At 37.3% G+C, this 9,533-nt stretch overlaps 2 protein-coding genes across 3 annotated transcripts; one reads left to right on the forward strand and one right to left on the reverse strand.

The window, feature by feature from the left end:
• Nucleotides 1-962: 962 nt before the first annotated feature.
• Nucleotides 963-4,159, forward strand: LOC122301507 (protein ESKIMO 1-like). 2 transcript variants are annotated; one of them, XM_043112901.1, is made up of 6 exons: nucleotides 963-1,203; nucleotides 1,313-1,902; nucleotides 1,996-2,167; nucleotides 2,570-2,769; nucleotides 2,872-3,030; nucleotides 3,512-4,159. In XM_043112901.1, the coding sequence occupies exons 2-6, from the start codon at nucleotides 1,358-1,360 to the stop codon at nucleotides 3,858-3,860; spliced, it is 1,425 nt and encodes a 474-aa protein (XP_042968835.1). In that variant the 5' UTR covers nucleotides 963-1,203; nucleotides 1,313-1,357; the 3' UTR covers nucleotides 3,861-4,159. The 2 variants fall into 2 exon arrangements, with proteins under 2 accessions (XP_042968835.1, XP_042968834.1); XM_043112900.1 differs by lacking the exon at nucleotides 963-1,203 and having other exon boundaries at nucleotides 1,307-1,902.
• Nucleotides 4,160-4,287: 128 nt separating this feature from the next.
• LOC122301508 (protein SLE2) lies at nucleotides 4,288-5,170 on the reverse strand. The gene is made up of 2 exons (XM_043112902.1): nucleotides 4,964-5,170; nucleotides 4,288-4,760 (listed from the first exon to the last, which is right to left on the reverse strand). The coding sequence occupies exons 1-2, from the start codon at nucleotides 5,076-5,078 to the stop codon at nucleotides 4,597-4,599; spliced, it is 279 nt and encodes a 92-aa protein (XP_042968836.1). The 5' UTR covers nucleotides 5,079-5,170; the 3' UTR covers nucleotides 4,288-4,596.
• Between the last annotated feature and the right edge of the window lie 4,363 nt (nucleotides 5,171-9,533).

A 9,533-nucleotide genomic window follows, 5' to 3' on the forward strand; every position in this document is an offset into this window, starting at 1 on the left:
CCACCGTGTAAGAGAGATCAACCAAGAACAAGCTGATCATGCCCAGATCAGTTCGGCATTTCCTTGACCCAGACCCGACGTAGGAAGAGGGATGGTGAGAGGGATGATTTCGGGTTCATTTTCATAGGTTTGGGTTAGAGTTTACGTGAAGGAGGAAAGAGAGATTCGAGAAGGAGAGTTATGGAAGGAGAGAGAGAGAGAGAGAGAGAGAGAGAGAGAGAGAGAGAGAGCGCAGCGAAAGGGGGAGTCGGGGGAAAGATCCCCTGTAGCGCAATCTCTATACGTGTCTTCCTCAACTTCTTACGTGGCAACTTCTTATTGGTCTCCGATTTTCTTCCCTTACAGGTAACACCGGCCCGAAGCGGTTCTGGATAAATATCACGTGTAGTCATAGTTGAAAACAAAAATGCAATGCAAGTTTCACAAGGGAATTTTAAAATTTTTGTAAAATATATATTCAAAGAATCCGTAACAGATTTTTATTTTATTTTATTTTATATTGTTATAAGAGATGATGTTATTTGTATATATGTTCATTCCGTTTATTTCATCATTATATATATTCAATATACACCAGATACTTAAAAGTGAAATTAGGTATGACTCACGGAATAAAGAACAAACGAAAATATGTGTTTCTATACAGATTATCATCTTCATTTTTTTCATAATAACCCCCCAAAGGGGTGATATATTAATTGACATAAAAAAAAAGGTTCACTAAACGGAAGAAAATATTAAGGTGTGTCCAATGTAAACCGAGCTAGAATCCTTTCTGTCTGATGAGCCAACCACACGAGGGAAGCTCTCAAATGGGTTTGACCATTTGTCCACAGAGTATGGACGTCTGTAGGCATCACGAAACTGTCACTTTTCAAGCTTCTTCCGCTTCCTCTCTCTCGTAAACATCGATAATAACTCGCTTTCTACCATTGGCCATAGACACCACCCTACCCTTCATCCGACTGAGATTTGGACCGACTTGGGAAAGCTTTAAAATCACCCCTCTCTCTCTCTCTCTCTCTCTCTCTCTCTCTCTCTCTCATATTGTTTGCCATGGAAGAAGAAAGTAGTTAGTGGAGGATTTAAGAAGAATAGCTGAGAGAGACCATTCTCCTTCCACCAAAAGCCAAACCAGTTTCTTGAAGACAAAACCATCTCACCAAACCCCAATTAAACAAAGCAAAGCTTATTTCAACTAATGTAAGTATCTCTCTCTCCCAGGTTGTTTATTTCTTTCTCTATATTTCCATCTCTCTCTTCTCGTCTCTCACCACTCTCTCTCTCTCTCTCTCTCTCTCTCACCATGCAGCCACCTCGCCGGAAAGGACCTCTGTTCCACTCCGAAAACGGAGCAATGAAAAGCCGTAAAAACAACAATCTCTCAGTATTTGTTGTGGTCTTTTCGGTGTTTCTTTTTGGGGTCTTCATGTACAATGAAGACGTGAAGTCCATTGCTGACTTTCCATTCTCACGGTCCAAGCAACAAGAAATCCAAGAAGAGCCATCCAAACTAACAACCACTTTTCAAGAAACTACCAAGAAGGGCATCGAAAATGAAGTTTCGCTTTCGGTGAAGTCAAGAACTAAACTAGAAGAATCCCAGGAAGAGAATTCCGAGGAAAAACAAGAACCGGTGGATTTGAAATCGATTCTAGCAAAGGAAGAGGAGCAAAAGATCGAATTGCCGGTTGTTGAGGAAGATGATGAAGATGTTGAATTGCCTCCAGAAGAGTGTGATTTGTTCACAGGAGAGTGGGTTTTCGATAACGCGACCCATCCTTTGTACAAAGAAGATGAATGTGAATTTCTGACGGCGCAAGTGACTTGCATGAGGAATGGGAGAAAGGATTCCCAATACCAGAATTGGAAATGGCAACCAAGAGATTGTTCTTTGCCAAAGTCAGAGACTTTGAAAAACTTTCAATTGTTTCCTATATTCTCTTCTGTTTCTGCGATTGTTAATCTATATGTTTGTATGTTTGTGTCGTCTAGGTTCAAAGCCAGATTGCTGCTAGACAAGCTAAGGGGAAAGAGGCTTATGTTTGTTGGAGATTCATTGAATAGGAATCAGTGGGAGTCTATGGTTTGTTTGGTTCAATCTGTCGTTCCTCCAGGCAGGAAGAGCTTAAACAAATCAGGCTCTCTTTCTGTTTTCAGAATTGAGGTACCTCTCTCTCTCTCTCTCTCTCTCTCTCTCTCTCTCTCTCTCTCTCTCTCTCTCTCTCTGTGGCAGAAGCAACCATATTCTTTACCTTATCTAATTAATCTCGTGCTCTTAGACAAAACGTGCGCCTATATCATTAGTGCCTTCAACTTTATTGTTTCCCCAAATTGGCATTACAAATTATTTGATGCACGGTCCAACTAGTTTGATTGGCCATGTCGGCCAATTTACTCGACATTTTCATGAAATCACTATGGGAAGAGCAGGGTCTCACAACTCATATATGGCATGTTAGCCCGGTAGTTGAGATTCAAGAAATGGGAGGAAATTGGTGGACATTGCTTCAGAATTCCGCAATATATATTGACTAATTTGAGAATGCTCCATTTGAACCATTTATAGGACTATAACGCTACAGTGGAGTTCTATTGGGCCCCCTTTTTAGTGGAGTCAAATTCAGATGATCCCAATATGCACAGCATATTGAATCGTATAATCATGCCTGAATCGATCAACAAGCATGGAGTTAATTGGAAGGACGTGGACTACCTGATCTTCAACACATACATATGGTGGATGAACACTTTCGCTATGAAAGTCCTGTAAGTACTTTAGTTGATTGCTGCTTCTACAATATCATTCTATTTAAAGAAAAGCTAGCGCTATTGAGGTTGATTTTTTTTATTTGCGATCTAATGGAAAAGTCGAGGATCGTTCGATGAGGGATCCACGGAGTACGATGAGATCGATCGGCCTGTAGCATACGGGAGAGTTTTGAAGACATGGGCTGACTGGGTGGATGGAAATATAAATCCAAATCGAACCACCGTCTTCTTCAGCAGTATGTCACCTCTGCATATCAAGTACGTACTATTCCTTCCCTCTATAATTTATATTGCCCAATGATTTAAGAGTTCTGATTAATCTATTGCTGCTAGCTACTAATTCAAATTGTCCAACTCAATTCCCTTTATTATATAACTTTCCAAATAATCTTTTTTATATGCCATATGGACGTTAGTAGAGTAGTCGAGAGATTGAAGTGAGCTTGATCAGCCATTATTCTTTTCTTCTTGTCCAATGAGGGGAGCCGCCTCGGTGGTTGATACTGTGGGCCTGTGACCTCTAAGCATCATTTGACCCTAGCTAGCTAATTAGTGTCCTTTAAATCTTTGGTTGGTTAACCACCACCACATATATTCTTCCCAATACTCATCCTTTTTATCATGTTGCCTTCCTAATACCGCAATCATTATTGTATGTTTGAAATTATGCATTATTTGGAAGTTTCCCACTGGGAATGACATAACTCATGAAATCATCAATGCCATGCAATTGTGTTAGGAGCGAGGATTGGAACAACCCAAACGGCATAAAGTGTGCTAAGGAGACTACCCCAGTTATGAACATGTCCACCCCATTGGAGGTGGGCACCGATCGAAGGCTCCTTGTTATCGCCAGCAATGTGACACATTCAATGAGATTGCCGGTCCACTTCATAAACATCACCACCCTCTCTGAGTATAGAAAAGATGCACATACTTCCGTCCACACCATCCGTCAAGGCAAAATGTTAACACCGGAACAACAGGCTGACCCAGCCACCTATGCGGATTGTATCCATTGGTGTCTTCCCGGATTGCCCGATACTTGGAACGAGTTCCTTTACACACGTATCATCTCAAAATCTTGACACGCGATTTAATTTTGGTTCTCGGTGCACTTGCCACCTGTTTTGTCTCTCGGTTAAGCTCATGTAATCCTCCTTCAATTTTCCTGTAGCTGTCTTGTAGAGCTTGGTTTCTGGGGTTGAGCCATTGAATTTTTCTGGGTTCTACCCATTTAAGAGAGGTGGGAGATGAGCATGCCAAATTTGTGCGAAGTAGGGGAAGGACGCCTAAGTCCACAAAAAGGGGCAACTTAATGCACGCATCTCAATTGTTCAATGCATACTTGGAGAAGAAAATAAAACTACAAATTGTACGTTAGGCACAATTGCTTTTCAGTTACTTTTCAAGCTCGCCTGCTCAAATTCAAGCAATGCATACCGTATTAACGTTTTGTGCTTCATAAAATATTTGCAACCTCAAGGGGGTGAGAGAAAAATAGAACACGGCATGTATGTCCGTCTGACCGTCGTATTTCGTATTGCATCTAATGGAACTTCCAAAAAGGCGTGCAAACACCACTATATAGGACCTCCAGAGTAGCCATCAAGTAGATACAGCACCATGCGGAGAAAGCACCAACAGACGTTACAGAACGCAAAAACAGATGCGCCCACAAGAGATGCAGCCAGAACGAGCGGCGCCAAACCCTAAAACACCATTCTAGAACAAAACAACTAGGCAACACGAACTACTAGCATGCAGCAACTAAACCCACACCGCTACGGACATACTCAAAACAGCTGGGAAGTACTGCACCAGCTAGCTCTTGGTCCTGAACTTGGACTCATCGATTGGAAAACCCTCCTCGCGTGCACGTTCCTCTCCGGACTTGTCTACAGTGCTCAGACCACCCTTTCGACCCATCTCCTGGTACCCTTCTGTCCCCAGCTGCTCCCTCCTTGTCTGCCCTCCTCGGATCCTCCCTTGCATCACGCAAAGTATGTAACATCAGAACTTAGCAAAATATTTGATCGTACGACGTTACATATATAACCGAGAACTAACGAGAGCAAAAATGAAACAAATGATACGCCCAATTCATGCATGTATACGTGCAAACCGTAAGTTCTGATTAGTAAATACATACATCTGTGACGAGTTAAGAGAAGTATTCAAATAGAGCTACCTTCAGCGAGGTGTTCCTGCGCTTCAAGGCTCTTGCCACCTGTTCCACCAGGGATCACAGTCTCCCCCTGTCTAGCCCTGGCGTCAAGTTTTGCCCTTTCCTGTTCCGTAGACATTGCTGATCTCTTATTATGTGCTTTGGTAAAGTTAACCTGAGAACATGCAAAATCGTTGAAATCTTTGTAATGCCTGTGTTGTAACAGAGCTTGGACGAGGAGATCGCCATTTTATAGGACCAATTAGGAGAAGAGCATATTGGACTGGATGACACGTGCGTAATGATGCGTCAATTTTGGGCAAGAACTGTGGGACACGCGGTCACCGGTAGGAAAGAGAATGACACGAGTCATGCCTTTGTGACAACGATGGGAAAGAGACCTGTTCAAGGGACACTTATGCTGGTCTAGCTTCGGTTGGGGACGGACCGGAGTGACCAACTGCAGTATTGCTGCCAAATTTCAGTATTCGAAGTGTTTCTGTTCGATATAAGAGACTGACGGTATGTTTGAAGGTGTGTTTTTTTGAAGTTATGTAAGAGCACTTCTAATAATTTTTATCTTATCCTTTAAAATATATTACTAAATCTCATTTTTTTTAATTTATATATTGATTTTTATAATACATCATACATCAATTTATCTATTTTTTCTTCGTATCATTTTAATAATATACTTTTTAATATTTTATAAGAAAAAAAATACAATAAAAGAAATTAATTTTTAAAAAAAAGTACAAAAAAAATAGAAAACAATTAAAATATATTTACATTTGTGTACAGTTGCTTCTACATCTAAAGGCAACACATGTACACAAATGTAAAATAGAAAAAAATAAAACATCCCTTAGATGCATGTTTTAGATAATTTTTTTTAAAATTTTACATAACAATAAATTTTACAAAATTAGTGCTATAAAAGCAATATGGATCCCTAATTTTTGTATTTTCAAAGAGCGACCACTCACGGACCTTACTAGAATGGTCATTACTCATTAGGTCGTTAGCGCAGTCAGCGCCCCTTAGTCAAACGGCCTTGATTCGTCGCCCTAGCCGGGAAAAAAAAAAAAAATCGAATTATTGAAACCAAAGGAAGAAAATTCTAAAAGTCAAACCGAGTCATTTCCTTTCCTACAACATCGTTTACGGAGAGGTCCACGTATCCCATCCTTGATGATCTGTGTTTGCGTTTCCCGGAGAAGAAACAACCTCAATTAACACCCAAAAAGTAAAACGTGCATTGCGCTTTGACTGTACGTCTCAAACTCTTCCTATTCTCTCCAAGGCTACCGAACTTGCAGCCAAAAGAACATGGATAGGCCCATCCACAAGGAGATAGATGTAAAGAGGAAATTGTTGCCACAGATGCAGAGTTCTTGAAGGAGATTTTTTTTCTTGACTCTATTGACGCTGGTATGCGAGAAGGTAATCTTGTGGTCTCAAATATTGGCAACTATCGTGCTGTTATATATGAGCCGAGGCCTTACTTGTGGGATTTTTATTTGAGACCAGATAATCTTGTGGTCTCAAATATTGGCTACTATCGTGCTGTTATACATGAGCCGAGGCCGGCCTTGTGGGATTTTTATTTGAGACCAGGTAATCTTGTGGTCTCAAATATTGATCATTTTTATGGTGCCAGCTACCTTGCTTGTGAGATTTTTAGTGTTATATATATGGCGCACATAATTCATAATTGTGTTCAATGTTTTGGTTGCAGAAAGATGGCCCTCCTATTTGGAATATTTTTTACAAATAATTGCACTTTTTGTTTGGTTTTGTAGTTCATTCGAGAATACACAGGCAAAGTTGATGAACTTGTTAAGGACAAAATTGAGGCTCAAAATGAGATCAAGGCTAAAGAGAAGGAAGAGAAAGACGTAATTGCGCAGCAGGTAATCATTTCAAGACTTCTAGTCCGTTGATTTTTAAAAGGATGCTGCTGGAGGAACCGACGAACGACCGATAAAATCTGACCGATGAGTGCAAATGCACTTTTTTTCTTTTTTAATTTTAATCATTTTTTATATATATTTATATATTTTTAAAAAATTAAAAAAATATCAATTCACTAATAATCACTTCCTTAATCATTAAATAAAAAATAAATCAATCAATCAGTAACTTTACCAGTCAAATTATAGGTTCAAATATCATTTTTATTTTTAAAAATTATGGTGCTTTCTGAGAGTATTTTTATCCTCACTGCCTGTGGATTTCTTACATTTTCTGGGTCTATATATCTTAGTCATATATTTCCCCCATTCAAAATTTTAACCGCCGTGTTGCTAGTTTTCCATTCATTTTTATTTTTTTCCTGTTCTTTTCTTTGTGGTTTATGAATAATTTAAGCATTGATTAATGTGATGCAGAACATGTATGCTCATTGCTGCCTCTAGCTTTGCCTGCACCTCCAACGCCAGTTATAAGAAGTGGACCAGGAATGAGAGGTTTTGTTTCACGAGAAATGATATTTATAGTCGTAATTGTGTAAGCTGCGTATATTTAAAAAAAGTGAATTAATACGAGACCCACATGAAAAAAAAATTAATTTTTTAATCGTGGACCTCACTCTTTTTTGAAACGATTATACGACGTTTGCATATTTTACAACTATATATATCATTACTCATATACGGGCAATCTAGACCTTAGGGGTGAGGACAATCTAGTGACATGTTTGTGCTATTTTGTGGAGTTTCAATGGAGGTGTAGTTGAAATAATATATTTTTTTCGGTGTATTAGGTTTGTGAATATTTGTGTAATATCCTTTTGGTAGCAAAGACATTTCCTCTTCGGATGCTGCTACGTCCATAGAGAATTTTTATAGAAGATTTTTACCGATCACTTCAAAATTTTTATTTTTGAGTTTTTTTTTTCTTTCACTACTTTTTAAAATTATTTAGATATTTTAAAAAAAATTATATATTCATTTAAAAATGTTTACTTAATCACTAAGTAAAAATTAAAAATTAAAAAAAAAAAATCGGTAGATGATTTCGGTAGAAATCATATGTGAATATAATGTTTTCCTTTTCTGTTTGTTACTGCATGGTCTGCTGTTTTTACATTGGGATCATCGCAAGATTGGTTGCGATGAAGGTGATATCTTATCTGGAGGCCGATAGATTTGGGGAATTGGTATCTGAAATGGAATTGAAATGATGACACTCTTGTGTAGGAAGTAAGCATACTGAATTAAGAATCTTTAGAAGGTGAGACAGCTAATATGCAAGCACTCGATGATGCTGTGTCTACCCCACTGATCTTATCGACGACACTCGTAAAGCCTTTACGTTCCTCATGGTTTGGTACATACATGAGTTGAAACTTCAGAACTTAGGGTCTACGAATTTCGTAAGTTCATAATTTATTTAGATAATATTGAATTTGGTAACGATATTAAAAAAAAAAAAAATTGTTTGCATGTTCAACTACGGTTATCTGCTAATTGTTAAATTTTAATACCCCACTAATCACTTTTCATTCTTTCATTAATCATTATGCAGTTTCTTCGCCAATTTGGCTTGCTGCATCTCTTTAACACGCTTGTGCTAGAATTGCCCCATTTAATCTGTTTGGTTTGAGATTTTTAGAATTTTAAATTTTAAAATTAAATATTAAAATATTATATTTTAATATTATTATTATTTTAAAATTTGAAAAAATTAAGAAAAAATTGAATTGTTTATTATATTTTGTATGGAAATTTGAAAAAATTGTAATGATGAGATGAAAATTTTATATTTGAGATGAAAAATCTTAATGGTTAAACAACACTTAGAAGAGTTATACATTCTTATAGCTTGTATGTTGGTCCTCCATTTGGCATTGGAACTGACTTACTTTGTATGAGCTGGTTGTCGTATATCCAACCTTCTGGCTATGGACCGATAATGTTTAATCCATTGGAGCCATAAATTAGTTGCAAGATTAAGTCTTGTTTACATATAATGTTTATAATATCATCTCCATCGATATTGTACAAAGTATTACAATAATCTCTTATCAAATTGAAAAGGTTCCAATAACTATATTGCTATTGTAATAATATGCTTGTCATACTAATTTAGGGGTGAGCACGGTTCGGTCCGGTTCGGATGATAGTCCATCATTTTTCTCAAACCAGATTAGATTGAACATCCCTAGGGACTGGACCGATCGGTCCATTCGGTCTGACCTTTTTAAAAAAAAAAATTAAATCTACTAATAAATTTTTTTTTATTTAAAATACTAAATTAAAATTAAGTGACTTATTAAATACAATTAACAAAATAAATTATCTAATTATTAATATATACTAAGTACTATATATTATAGTTATACATTAAAAAATATAATAATACATCGATTTAAATATATATAGTTATAAACTTAATACCAATACTATAACTAATAACTATACTAGTAGTATTACTAATTTATCACTAACATATTAGTAATACTATATTAAATAATACTTTATGTAGTTATAATGATTTAATACTAGAAAAACTCTATTGGCAACCGGCCAGTCTACGGGCAAACTGCATCCCACGTTGTAAAATTACAAAGCACCATTTCTTTTTTGGTTTT

The sequence above is a fragment of the Carya illinoinensis genome, chromosome 2, assembly GCF_018687715.1.
Source record: "Carya illinoinensis cultivar Pawnee chromosome 2, C.illinoinensisPawnee_v1, whole genome shotgun sequence".
Taxonomy (NCBI): Eukaryota; Viridiplantae; Streptophyta; class Magnoliopsida; order Fagales; family Juglandaceae; genus Carya; species Carya illinoinensis.

What these genes read in the sequence shown, in the direction of transcription:
- LOC122301507 (XM_043112900.1), top strand. Translation starts at nt 1,307, where the DNA reads ATGCAGCCACCTCGCCGGAAAGGACCTCTGTTCCACTCCGAAAACGGA. An exon ending in AGAGATTGTTCTTTGCCAAA is followed by an intron (nt 1,903 to 1,995) that starts GTCAGAGACTTT and finishes TGTGTCGTCTAG; the next exon opens with GTTCAAAGCCAGATTGCTGC. An exon ending in ACTTTCGCTATGAAAGTCCT is followed by an intron (nt 2,770 to 2,871) that starts GTAAGTACTTTA and finishes CTAATGGAAAAG; the next exon opens with TCGAGGATCGTTCGATGAGG.
- LOC122301508 (XM_043112902.1), bottom strand. Translation starts at nt 5,078, where the DNA reads ATGTCTACGGAACAGGAAAGGGCAAAACTTGACGCCAGGGCTAGACAG. An exon ending in GCAGGAACACCTCGCTGAAG is followed by an intron (nt 4,761 to 4,963) that starts GTAGCTCTATTT and finishes GCGTGATGCAAG; the next exon opens with GGAGGATCCGAGGAGGGCAG.